This window comes from Chrysemys picta, chromosome 3 (genome assembly GCF_011386835.1).
Source record: "Chrysemys picta bellii isolate R12L10 chromosome 3, ASM1138683v2, whole genome shotgun sequence".
Lineage (NCBI taxonomy): Eukaryota > Metazoa > Chordata > Testudines > Emydidae > Chrysemys > Chrysemys picta.
This window is the reverse complement of record NC_088793.1, coordinates 113,359,397-113,373,229: the sequence shown is the minus strand read 5'-3', so window position 1 is coordinate 113,373,229 and position 13,833 is coordinate 113,359,397. Positions and strand designations below refer to the sequence as shown.

At 40.1% G+C, this 13,833-nt stretch overlaps 1 protein-coding gene across 4 annotated transcripts in view; it reads right to left on the bottom strand.

The window, feature by feature from the left end:
- The window catches only part of GINM1 (glycosylated integral membrane protein 1), a 39,725-nt gene that overhangs the window by 7,776 nt on the left and 18,116 nt on the right, over window positions 1–13,833 (bottom strand). For 2 of the 4 annotated variants that reach the window (XM_065590338.1, XM_005280441.4), the window contains exons 2-6: window positions 10,163–10,222; window positions 9,859–9,955; window positions 6,764–6,915; window positions 4,501–4,657; window positions 1,026–1,159 (exon numbers count right to left, since the gene is read on the bottom strand). In XM_065590338.1, the coding sequence (XP_065446410.1) occupies window positions 1,026–1,159; window positions 4,501–4,657; window positions 6,764–6,915; window positions 9,859–9,955; window positions 10,163–10,222 (600 nt within the window). The remainder of the gene's footprint in view (window positions 1–1,025; window positions 1,160–4,500; window positions 4,658–6,763; window positions 6,916–9,858; window positions 9,956–10,162; window positions 10,223–13,833) is intronic. The other 2 variants (XM_065590339.1, XM_005280442.4) reach the window with 1 other exon arrangement.

Here is a 13,833-nt window from a genome sequence, read left to right as displayed (position 1 = left end):
TTTGACCTTTTCCTCTAGAATACAAAAACAAGGGGATATGAACTGAAACTGAATGGCAACTGATTTTAAAATGGAAAGGAACTACTTTACAACACACATTATGGAACTCTGTCACAAGACAGAAAGGTCAGAGCTTATATGGATGTCTAAATACTTCTGACTAATAACTGTTACATGAGATATGTTAAACAATTTTAGAAGGGTAAACACCATTTCTCAGAGTATAAACCAAGTGGAAGATTAGGAAGAAACTTCCACTATGGGTGGGTTATTTCTCAGTTGTATACTAGAGAAGTATACACTTTCCTTTTGAAGCATCTGGTACTGGCCACTCTCAAACAGGAGATGGGACCAGATGGATCACTAGTATCATGCAACAGCAATTACTACATTCTTATCATATAAGACAATGTATCCTCAACAAAATGGCAGCTGGAAAAGTTGCAATTTCAAGTAAAACAGGGCTGAGAATTAAAATAGCCTTTGCAACAAAGTCAATGTATCATGGGTTTTTTGGGGTTTTTTTTTGGTATGTAGAAAAAAGCCCCTCCAAGAGATGGAGTTTTGAGAACAAAACTCAATCACATGCTTCTTAAAAAAAAAAAAAAATCCCTAGAATAGCTTTCATAGCTTCTAGAAAGGCACCATATGTTTGCTGAAATGGCATGTGGATGGCCTTCGTGTTGCAATGCACAACTTACTGAATCATGGTTGGAGGGAGAGGGGGGAGGAGAAGGGGTGTCTGGCTTCCTTTCCTAGCCATGGATTAAGGTGGAAAATTTACTGCTTTCTGCTTGATTCCAAAGAAGGAGAGACTAAGATTCTGTAACATTAGCACTATGCTAATCAACACAAACTTAATTGTCCAGTCTTGTCAACAGCACTCCCCCTAACTGCTGTTATTTTCTTCTAGATTTCTCACTTGCTCTTATCCATTTCCAGTGCTAAACACAAAATTAGAGAAAGTTCTGATTCCGTTTTAACTGGGACTTAAGATGGACACCATAAGTATTTTAAACAATTACCTTATAAGATGATGGAGGCTCTGTCCTGAGAGGAGTCTCCGGTAACTTGCCAGGTAATGTCTCTTCATCTACTGTAGTTTCTACTTGCCTGAGGAGGTAGTGACTGGTTGGTTGCAGTGGGCCTTGAACATCTGCTAAAGAAGAAAGGTTAATTAAACCTTTTTAGCTTCTCCATTTCACCCACACAACTTCTGGTGGAGCAGTATATGATCTAATGATGCACACAGCAAGCAAAATAAAGTGATGCTGCATGTGTGTGCGCACTGCAAGGTTATCTAAGTTTATAATGGAAATACAAATAATTAAAGCCAACATTTTCATTTGACCTTCAGAATAAACCCTGAAAGAAGCTGAGGTAGCATTACTAGGCAGATTCAACTGTGAACTTGAGCTGTCATCTGCTAAAAGGTGAGAAATAAAATTCATCAAGTCCCTTAGTAAACCCATAAGAGAATTTGATTAACAGAAACTGAATTCTGACCACATTTTCAACATAAAGTAAAATTTGGTAACTCAAACTATATAGAAAAGGACCAGACAGGAACTTATTTTACAGAACTCAATTCTTGCCTTGAGAGAGCTTCAATGGTAACCTTTATTGTAGGATGGCAGAAATGGCAAATACAACTCAGCTAGGAGAACTACAGTAATATTAGATTCCCCCATCATCTTAAGTGCCATTTCAGAAGCACCTCTGAAGAAAAAATGCATTTGAAAAGAGAACCAAAAAAAACAGCACACAGAATGCTAAAGTGCTAAAATAAGGCATAACCAATAACACTGCTCTACAATTTTTGAGAAGTCATCTGCTTCAGAGATAAAATGTGCTATTTATTATGTATTTTGATGTGCTGAATTCAAATATGACAATTAAAACAACCGATTGGCTACTGTTTCTAAGATATTTAAGTTTTTACATTTTATGTCTATGTATATTGTGTAGATAGAGTTTTAATCATAAATTGTAAACCTAGGTCTTTTCATGTGTTTATGGTGGCTTTACATGGTAATATTTCACCTATCCTGTTTATGTAACACTTTAAAAATCAGCAAAAGGGTTATATAAATAAAATTTATTATGAAACAAAAGGCAAAAAACTATTATGTACATAGTTTAGTCCTATTTCAGTGTCTACTCGGCGCTTCTTGGCTTGTCTCTTGTGTTCATTAAATGGAGCATCTCTTATCACTGTCCAGCAATAGTCTGCAAGCACTGATGGGCTCCATTTGCCCTGATAGCGTTTCTTCATTGTTGCAATGCCCTGGTGAAATTGCTCGCCGCGCTCGTCGCTCACTGCTCTGCAGTTTGGTGGAAAAAAAATCTAGATGAGAGTGTAAAAAATGTATCTTTAGTGACATGTTGCAACAAGGCTTTTCTATGCCTTGAGGAGGTTTTCCACCAACAACCTGTAGTTGTCTGCCTTGTTGTTTCCGAGAAAATTTATTGCCACTAACTGGAAGGCTTTCCATGCCGTCTTTTCCTTGCCATGCAGTGCATGGTCAAATGCATCATCTCGAAGAAGTTCACGAATCTGAGGACCAACAAAGACACCTTCCTTTATCTTAGCTTCACTTAACCTTGGAAATTTTCCACGGAGGTACTTGAAAGCTGCTTGTGTTTTGTCAATGGCCTTGACAAAGTTCTTCATCAGACCCAGCTTGATGTGTAAGGGTGGTAACAAAATCTTCCTTGATTCAACAAGTGGTGGATGCTGAACACTTTTCCTCCCAGGCTCCAATGACTGTCGGAGTGGCCAATCTTTCTTGATGTAGTGGGAATCTCTTGCACGACTATCCCATTCACAGAGAAAACAGCAGTACTTTGTGCATCCAGTCTGCAGACCAAGCAAGAGAGCAACAACCTTCAAATCGCCACAAAGCTGCCACTGATGTTGGTCATAGTTTATGCACCTCAAAAGTTGTTTCATGTCGTCATAGGTTTCCTTCATATGGACTGCATGACCAACTGGAATTGATGGCAAAACATTGCCATTATGCAGTAAAACAGCTTTAAGACTCGTCTTTGATGAATCAATGAACAGTCTCCACTCATCTGGATCGTGAACCATGTTGAGGGCTGCCATCACACCATCGATGCTGTTGCAGGCTACAAGATCACCTTCCATGAAGAAGAATGGGACAAGATCCTTTTGACGGTCACGGAACATGGAAACCGTAACATCACCTGCCAGGAGATTCCACTGCTGTAGTCTGGAGCCCAACAGCTCTGCCTTACTCTTGGGTAGTTCCAAATCCCTGACAAGGTAATTCAGTTCACCTTGTGTTATGAGGTGTGGTTCAGAGGAGGAGGATGGGAGAAAATGTGGGTCCTGTGACTGATGGTTCAGGACCAGAAGTTTCATCCTCTTCCTCTTCTGACTCAAATGAGAATGATTCTGGTGCATCAGGAACCGGCAGTCCTTCTCCGTGGGGTACTGGGCGTATAGCTGATGGAATGTTTGGATAATGCACAGTCCACTTTTTCTTCTTTGACACATCTTTCCCAACTGGAGGCACCATGCAGAAATAACAATTGCTGGTATGATCTGTTGGCTCTCTCCAAATCATTGGCACTGCAAAAGGCATAGATTTCCTTTTCCTGTTCAACCACTGGCCAAGATTTGTTGCACAAGTGTTGCAGCATATGTGTGGGGCCCACCTCTTGTCCTGATCTCCAATTTTGCAGCCAAAATAAAGGTGATAGGCTCTCTTAATCATAGTGGTTATACTGCGCTTTTGTGATGCAAAAGTCACTTCACCACAAATATAGCAGAAGTTATCTGCACTGTTCACACAAGTACGAGGCATCTCTGCTCACTTTGGCTAAACAGAAATGTGTCCCTTTGCAAAATCAAACACTGACAAATAAGAGAGCATGACACTGTATGATTTCTAGCGCTGATATAGGGCAATTTGTTCAGCAGAGTGATGTAAGCTTCGTTATGATTGCATCATCCATGACTTCTAGGAATAACATGATGCAATTCATATCATGTATGACGCAATACCAGCTTCAGATTGCATCATTCATTGTTTTGCCTAAAAAGCAAGTACTGTCCAAACCCAGTCATAGATTTATTCATAGATCCAGTCCAAGACGTATTTTAGTCATTTCTGGTTTAAATTGAGATCCCTTCCCTTTATAACTCACTTATCCTCCGCCATTCCCAAGTCAAGGGTCGTATATACTGACCCAATAGCATATCTTGAAAACTAGAGCCAATCAACAATTTTAAGCATCATTTTTGTTCTCAGTGACCCAGAATTAGTAAAGTTTGACTACATTTATTTCAGAAGCATTTTGGCTGTAGAGCAGTGTAATCTCTTAATGAACAGAAGAGTGTATGTCTTGAGCAAGTCAGTTCACCTCAGCTTCCCTCTCAATGAAACAAGGATCGTGAAACTTGCCTGTCTTTGTCAAATGCTTTGTGATCTATGCATTAAAAGCATGATGTAAGTGCTATATATTACATACCTTTTCCTGAGAGATTGGGAAGTGTAAATAACATGTCATTGTCCCTGGGGATGGAATACAGCATGCTTTCCTTCAGAGGAACAGTATGGTTTGAATGTCTAAGTACTCTCAGGCCCTTAATTAATATGTTTATTTCAGTAACCTCCTCTTGCTGAACCTGCAAAGGAGAAAAATATTGGAATTCTATATCTGTTTTAAAGTAAGGGTGAGGCAGGCCACTGGCTAAAAACAAGCTCCATTAAAATACTCTAGCATGAAGATTTTTGTGGATGCACAAATATTACTAACATAATAAATAGTATTTCTTTTTATTTACTTATACATTAGCAGAAGTGCGTTAAAGGTTGGGAAGGTACCTGTTCCTGCAAGAAGGTGTGTTAATATGATCAGCTTGATTTTCAAGAGTTGTACCCAACTCATTATGGCTATGATTCAGAAAGGTATTTAAGCACCTGTCTCACTTCAAGCATGTGAGCAGTCCCAGTGAAGTAAATAGGATTTTGCACGTGGTTTAGTATACTGCTGAACTGAGGCCTATGCTACTGGCCATTCACTAGGCACTACTGCTATCATTTCCTACTTTACCAAGTCTGACATCAAGGGATAATGCATTTTTACACAGGTGTATTTATCTGCATAGCCAGTGAGGTGATTTCTGATGTGACCTGCAGCAGTTCAGCTTGTCAAGAAAACAAGTTCTGCCAACATGATTAATATCTCCATTTGTCCTTCCAGCACCTTACGCTTACCTACTCTTTCTTTAATGTAAAGCTACAATATTCAGAGAAGGGAGTGGCACAACACCGATGTAACAAAGTTATTAAAAAGTACAAAGAGAATATGCATATTTTGTTAACCATATTTATACTAGATTGACCTAAAACATAACAAAACAATCTCATATTTTTCCTCCACACAAATATTAGGTGATGTATTATTTTGACATTCTTTATTTCTAAAAAATGCTCATTAGAAGTACTGACTTATGAGGAAAAAATTTCAGTGTGAAGAGTAATAGAACAGCTGTTCAAAATACAAGACCAGGAACTGACAGAAATCCGGCATGTGCATTGGGTCCAGGACAAAGACTGCAACATGGAAGTTTGTAAACAAAAAGGAATGCAGTAGGATGTAAGCTATTAGCTGGATCCTGCCCTTAGGCGATGCACAGTATTGCGTAGCTCAGAATTAAAACTACTGCATAATATGAATCATCTGTTCACTGTCAGCTGATAATCAAGACTGCATGCAGTGTTGGTATCAGGATATTAAGGAGACAAGGTGGGTGACCAACTTCTGTTGGTAAGAGACAAGCTTTTGCGCTATACAGAGCTCTTCTTCAGGTTGAAAAGGGTGAAAGCCCCAGACAGAAATAAAGCAGTTTAATATGCTAGTACTAATACCCTATCAAGGTTTGAAGTATATTGTATAGAATAGTAAAAGATCTGAAACAAAGCATTACTACTATATGGTAGTCACAGTAGGAACCAGTGCAACGCATGCTTAGGCTACATTTTTTCATAATAAAAGGTGTAATACACACTTACATTCTAAAACACTTGAAACAATGAATTACCAGATCATTTTAATAAGCTATAGTCACAATTATTTTGACAAATGTACTACCTGTTAAATGTCTGTGCATGCACAGTAAAAGGAGAATAAGACATTTTGATAATTCCTTATTAACAAAATCACTCCTCTACTGCTGTGGTAAATTTCATAGTGAAATCTCAACAAAAACTAGATCCTGTATAAGACAGAAATGTATACTAAACCATAACCTGGAATTTCTACTTGCCACAACAACCTGTATCATTAGGTATGCTCAGTACAGAACTTCTCTGGTTTGAAGAGTGAGTGGCTAACAATTTATGCAAAATTTTGAAAAATAAAGTGCTGCATACTTTCCATTTTTTTGTTGACAGATATTTCCTGAATTCTCATCTCAACTATAATTGAGAAACATCTTTCCATAGCAAATTAGATTATTTTTTCTTAAGAGCTCATTTGCCCTCGGTGTGTCTCTCCTAAAGCCTGTCTGTGATTATTATTTTCATGGCAACTACCAAGTTTTTGGGGATAGGGGATTGCTTAAAATTCACACAATATTCTATAAGGAGACAAAATAGTCTAGGCCTTGATCCTGCAAGGTGCTAAGCACTTTATCCCCAATCCAGCAAAGCACTTAAGCATATGAGAGTTAAAACGTGTAAATTACTATTCTGATTTAGAATGGGCAAATAAGCATGATTAGTGTTACCTCTCTTCCATCGATTTCGGTCACCTCTTCCTGAATGACAATCAACTGCAAATTTGATCTGGATGCCAAGGGCCACTCACGAAACATGATGCGAACACTGACAATTCCCCAATGCCTTTGATCCAATAGGTTATCAGAGTTTCCAGTTTCCACTGTCAACAGATAATTATGCAGTGCACACAGTCACAAAAAGAAACAGAAGTCCCACTCACCCTCATGACTTTACTACTCACAACCGCCTCATACCCGCCACCGCAAAGTCTACCATGATCACACACTCAACAGCCCTCCACCTCTCTCTCAATGTTTCCTGGACACATCTACTGTCCTCCTCCCCAAACACCATGCTCCCACCACTAGTGAGTGTGTGTTAGATGTGAAAGAGAGTTTGTTGTGGAAATGAAGAGCAAGTTAGCACTGATATTTTGATGTGCGGGTGGTCAGGCATATGAGTTGAGGCTGGTCTGGATGTCACATCCAGGCCGTTGATGCACTGCACAGCTTGTTGGTGTTGGGAGGCACAAGGTGTTTGGCCTTGTTTCTTCAATCACCCAATAAGACCCTAAAATGTGCGTTGCTTTTACAGTAAATCTCCTTAATATCAAATATTTTTTTAATTAAAAAAAGCTTTTTTTTAATTTATGCAGCAATGCCTTGCATTATGAAAAAAATATGGCCAGATACGAGAAAAATATTAAGACCTATATAAATTTATATCTCCCAGTGGACCCACAAGCTTGTTGAATGTTTCCTGAATTACGATATTGAATATACAGTTAAAGGGCCAAATCCTAAGAGATGCAAAAGCACCTGCAGCTCCCAATCCTCCCAACCTTTAAATGCCAAGTCCCCTGAATTCTGATTAAGTTTAATGGGAACTGAAGACATTCAGCGCTTAGCAAAATTGAACCCATTGATCTCAATAGGAGTTACAAGTGCGTAAGAGGTGCTGAGCAGGATTTAGCGAAGCTCTTAACACAGAACTACTCAGTCAGAACACTAAGACTTCTGTCCAGGGCAAGAACTTGGATACTTAGGGCCTGATTCAGACCTCAGATAAAGTCAGTGTAGTTAACTTGCTTTTACAATAACATAAAAGATATCAGAATGAGGACCTTAGTAATCCTACAGCACTTTGAACTTTACCAATGTTATCTAATTAAACCTCACAACAACCCTGCAGAGAAGTTAAAAGTCTTGTGCCAAGGTCACAAAGCTGAGAACAGAACTCTAGAGTTCCTGGTTCCTAGGCCTTGGGTCAAATCACTAGTTTTTGCCTAGTTTCTGATTTACATAGCACAGTTGTAAAATTTCAAAAGCACTGTAGATTAGTGGGTTGGACAATTAGAAAGAAAATGGAATTTGAGAATGCTCAGCATCTCACAGGATTAGGCTTTACATTCGTAAATAAAATCTTCTCTTGCATTTTTCTTGAGTCAATTACCTCTGAAGTAAGTTACACTTTGAAATGTTTTATAATCTATACTAGAGATGAAAAAGATAGGAACATACTTTTACTACATGTGACAAATAGTAATGAGTTATCGCCTCCCCAAAAAGAGAGTATTTAATTATTCATTTGTCATCCTTTGGGTTTTCAAAAGACAAGGTCGCAGCTTAGAGAAGCAATTTAAAAGACCATTAGTAAAGGTCTGATCATAAAGGGCAGATGATCTCAGAAGCCAACCTTGAGACTGACCATAACTAGTGAATCTGCATGTAAAAGGATCTTCAGTCAAATGAACATCATTGTCTCAGCTTCTTTAATTATGCAGTCCACTGTGCAAATCCAAGTATCAAAACACTTTTGATTGGCAGTCCTTGCACAAGACAACAACACTGAACTAGGGGAAGGAGAACAGACATGTGCAACAAATCTCGAAGAACAACATTTACAGAACAGGTTAGTAACCGTTCCTTCTTTGAATGATTGCATGTGTCCATTCCACTTCCGGCTTGAATTGGAAATGGGCCACAGGAAATGGATCATTTGGTGATTACCTGTTCTGTTCATTCCCTCTGGGGCACCTGGCATTGGCCACGACAGGATACTGGGCTAGATAGACCTGTGGTCTGACCCAGTATGGCCATTCTTATGAACTGCTTGTGAGTCACTTGAGGTGGGTTTCCGAGTCCACCTGAACAATGACCGAAGGACAGCTCATCAGAACTTGGCATCATCTCCAGAATGCTGAGATATGGAATAATAAGTAGTAAAGGTGTGTACTGAGGGCCAAGTTGCAGCCCTACAAATGTCTGATATAGGCACATGCGCTAAAAGCACTGCAGAAGTTGCTTGAGATCTTGTCGAGTGTGCTATCACCTTGCTTGGCAGCACTATGTTGGCAATGTCATAGCACAGGTGTATACAGGAGGAAATCTGGGACAAGATCCTCTGCAGCAAGACTCGGGGGGTAGGGCCTTTATCCTCTCTGCGAGTGCTACAAACAGTTGAGAAGATGATCTCAACAATCTAGTTCTAGCCAAGTAAAAAGCCACATCCATGGTATGGAATCTAAATACTTCTGAATGCCAGCCCTTGCACAGGAGGTACAACATTGAACTAGTGGGGGAAACAACAGCTTCCCCCATTACAGACAGTATAAAATATCAGGATTGCAACACCTACACAACAGCATCTTATACGTGAGAAACCTGCAGTCCCAATGTAGGTGGAATAATGACAATGGCAAAATATACTTAAAGATCATAATCCTAATTCCTATTTATCCTACTCAAACTCTCTTTGGATGTGTGCCACCCAACATAGAGAGACAGCCATTAGCAGTGGGGAGTTGCATTATTATATTCACATTACCCAGTCTAGTGCAAAACCGTCCCCTTTCAAAAATATACACAAGGTCTGTATTTCAGGTGAAACCGTGTAAATACAAGGACATGACTAGGACATGGAAACATATGAGGATGTAAGATTTTGTTACATGTTGATTCTAAACACATCCTAACTCTGTAAACGTGTTGTTTCCAAATATTTCTGACCTTCAGAGAGCACCATAGCAATGAATTATTTGTTATGTCCTTCTCTAGGTGACATGGAAGCAGATATCCCAGATAAAGAATTGAGCAGTACTCACATATTAAAGTTTGACACTTAATTCGGGTAACACCTCTCTTCATAGGAAAGTCATTTACATATATCTGTCCACTATTGTAGGTGATATTAAAGACAACCTTAAAAAAATAAAAGATAGTTGGCAAAATATTAATATATAGTCAGATTTTCAGTTTCATAAATAATGTAAAGAACAGATTAGAGAGTCACTATTGTATAAAATACTGAAATGAATAAGTCATCAGAAAAATCTGCGAAAGCACACATTCACAGGTAGAGTTTGGTTCATAACTTACTAATATGTTGAGTAAACAAAAACAACAAACCTGTGCTTCTTGAGATTCTTCACTAGTTTTCAACATAGTAACATTAACTCTGATGTTCTCCTGAAAAATATAGTAATGAGAAAATAAAAGTTGAGTCCTGTAAAATGAGTCCCACTTTACTGAAGAATAAATGACGTGTAGGACAAGTGAGCACATTCCCTATGCTCACTGTCTGGCAAAGTGCAGCTAGTGGAATATGCTTACTTGTCCCACACATCAGTTTTTAAAGAGGACTAATTACAAAAGAATGATTATCACTCCCTGTTAAGTGAAAAGGAGTGATTTTTTTTTTAAATGAAGATCAAGAAAACGTGCCATGTTTCCACATACCAATATGCTTGAGATGGAGTCAATTATAGCGAGAGCCTTACCAAATTCGGGGCCATGAAAAATGCATCACGGACCATGAAATCTGGTCTCCCCCCATGAAATCTGGTGTTTTGCATGTTTTTACCTTGTACTATACAGATTTCACAGGGGAGACCAGAGTTTCTCAAATTGGCGATCCTGACCCAAAAGGGAGTTGTGGGGCGGGGGGGGGGCACAAGGTTATTTTAGGGAGGTCAGAGTATTGCCACCCTTACTTCTGTGCTGCTTTCAGAGCTGGGCAGCTGGAGAGCAGCAGCTGTTAACCGGGCACCCAGCTCTGAAGACAGTGCCCCGCCAGCGCAGCCGGAGAGTGACAGCTGCTGACTGAGGGCCCAGCTCTGCAGGCAGCAGCACAGAAGTAAGGGTGGCAATCCCATACCATGCTATCCTTACTTCTGTGCAGCTGCTGGTGGCGGCTCTGCCTTCAGAGCTGGGCTCCCGGCCAGCAGCCGCCACTCTCCAGCTGTCCAGCTCTAAAGGCAGAGCTGCCACCAATAGCCGCGTAGTGCCGCAACCCCTCCCTACAATAACCTTGCGACTCCCCTGCCAACAACTCCTTTTTTGATAAGGATCCCTACAGTTACACCACCATGAAATTTCAGATTTAAATAGCTGAAATTATGAAATTTATTATTTTTAAAATCCTATAACCATGAAAATTGACCAAAATGGACTGTGAATTTGGTAGGGCCCTAAATTATAGCAAATGAAGACAGAAGAAACTTAATATGGCAGAATTTCTCAATCTGTGGGTCATGACCAAAACTTGGGTCATCAAAATGTGTCAAAAAGGGTCATGTGGAAGACAAAGCATGGGGAGGAGTTTCCTATCCTGGGAGAGGCAGTTGCAGAGCCCACTCCTCACTCACCCTGCAGCTGCGGCTCCAGTCCTGTGGGGCTGTCTGGGCTCAGTTCCCCACTTTGTGCATTGCAACTTGTTGCTGGGGGCCTCAGCACTGCTCAGGTTTAGCCCAGCCACACCTCCGTCATGATGACAGGGAGCTGGCAGGGCCAAATTTGAGTGAGAGGTGCTGTGGCCCCATGTGCCAGCTGGAAACGCCACTCACACAAAGGTGGCCTAGCCAACCCTTCACCATGAGGGCTGAGCCAAACGTGAGTGGTGCTGCGACCCTGGAGGTTGCAATGCCTGGAGCAGGGAGCCAACCCCAGGCAGCCCCGTAGGACAGGAGCCACCACTGTGTTACGTATAGTGTACTTATTTAGTACGTATTACATTAATATGTATATTACATATTGCAAATAAATACTTAGTAGGCAGATGTTTTTTGTGCTAGAGCTATTTACTGGTTTGTGACAGCCCATCACGTTTTAGAAATGGGTAATACAGTACGACACTTAGTCCATTCCCACTCCACGTCAGTGCAAAGTCATCTACATGATTTTTAGTGCTTGATCCAGTTTAGTTTTCAATAAGCATAACGCTGCCATTAAATGGGACAAAATTTAATTGTCTGAGTTGCTGATAATCCTCACTCCTTCCACCCCATGACACCTGTAACCCTATCCACACATCCTTTCCCTGCCAAGATGCATGGGATTTGTTTCCTTCTTTCAATCTCAAATTGTTTTAATTTATGACATTATTGCCCCCTACCATCGTCCAGTCCCTAAGAAAACTACATTTTCTTCCTCCCGTCTCATCATTCAGGCCTGTCACTTTGTCCTGACACCTACTTTACTAACTCTGTCAACGTCTCATTTGTCTCTCGTACCTTCCTTATAGCTCCAAAACCGGCCACTGTCCATTCCGGTCTTCAAATAACACCTCCTTTGAACCTGACACACACTAACTACTGTCCTTGTCACCCTGCCCTTTCTCAGCAAACTGCTTGACAAAGTAGTTTTTAATTTCCCCATTTGCTTTTCATACAACCTTAACTGATTTCAACCTGCTTTTTGCTCTGGCCATAATCTGGAAAATTTTCTTCTCCTTAGAGACAAATCTTTTTCTGCTGTTGATACCTTCTTCCCCTTACTCATTTTCCTCAACTCAGTGCACCCTTTTTGACTGCATTTTCTTGTACAAACTTCATAACTAAAGAAGCACCTCAGAGTCCCTCAAATCACTTTTTTACTTCTGCTCTCTTTGATCCTCTCTACATTGGGATTTGAACCATGTTTTAAGAGAGAGAGTTTGGGGTCACATAGACTTAAGTCAGGGGTTCTCAAACTGGGGGTCAGGACCCCGAGGAGGTTGTGAGGTTATTACATGGGGGGTTGTGAGCTGTCAGCCTCCACCCCAAACCCCATTTCACCTCCAACATTTATAATAGTGTCAAATATATTAAAAAGTGTTCTTTAATTTATAAGGGGGAGGGTCACACTCAGTGGCTTGCTATGTGAAAGGCGTCACCAGTACAAAAGTTTGAGAACCGCTGACTTAAGTGGGTTTTTAGAAATGGCTTTATACAATTTAGATTGTAAGCTCTATGGGACAGGGAATGTCGTCTTACCATGTGTGTGCACTGCACAACAGGGCCCCAATTACTCAATGGGTCTTTATTATAATAATTTAGTCTCATCTACGCTGGTCAGTCCAAACCGCATTTAAAATTTATTTAGATGGAACAAGGTTTAAATCGAGTATAAACATTCCACAAAGCCCAAGAGATAGTAGTTCTCCGGGAAAATGGCTCATTATTTATCTATCAACACAGATATTTTGTCCCCAGTAAAATGGGGTTGAAAACCGTTTGGCCACTAATGTACAAAAGGCAATTTGCTCCTCAATGTCTGTTACAGGAAGCAGATGTCTCCCATTTTCAGAACTAGAAACAACCATTCAGGAAAGATGAAGCTCACCAGCTTATTTACATAACTAATATCAGTTACTGCCAATGTAAATCAGATTCATAATAAAATTGTAGAACCCAACCCATTGGGCTTTCAGCCAGCTCCCTCATTCTAAACATATTCTTCTCATCTGGCCCATATTAAGAAATATTAAAAAAACCAAAACATATATCTAATCTAATTCTTGATTTAGCATTAAGAGCTGTATTGTATCTTTTACCTCCCAGCCTTACACAGCAGAGATTACTACTCCCTTCCTCTTGTGATTTCCTAACTTCTTTTGCTTTGCCAAGTAACGCTGAGTGATCCACAGGGTACATTTTCCAGGCAGTCTTAATCTTCCCACACTTTTTAGGATTCTGGTGCATTTTGAACATATTTATGCAAAAGGTATTTATACAAAATCTTTATAGAATGATGCAGAATGACTCACTCGGATTATGAGTTGGGGGGGAAACTGTGCCACTGTTGCAAAAATAATTAAAAGG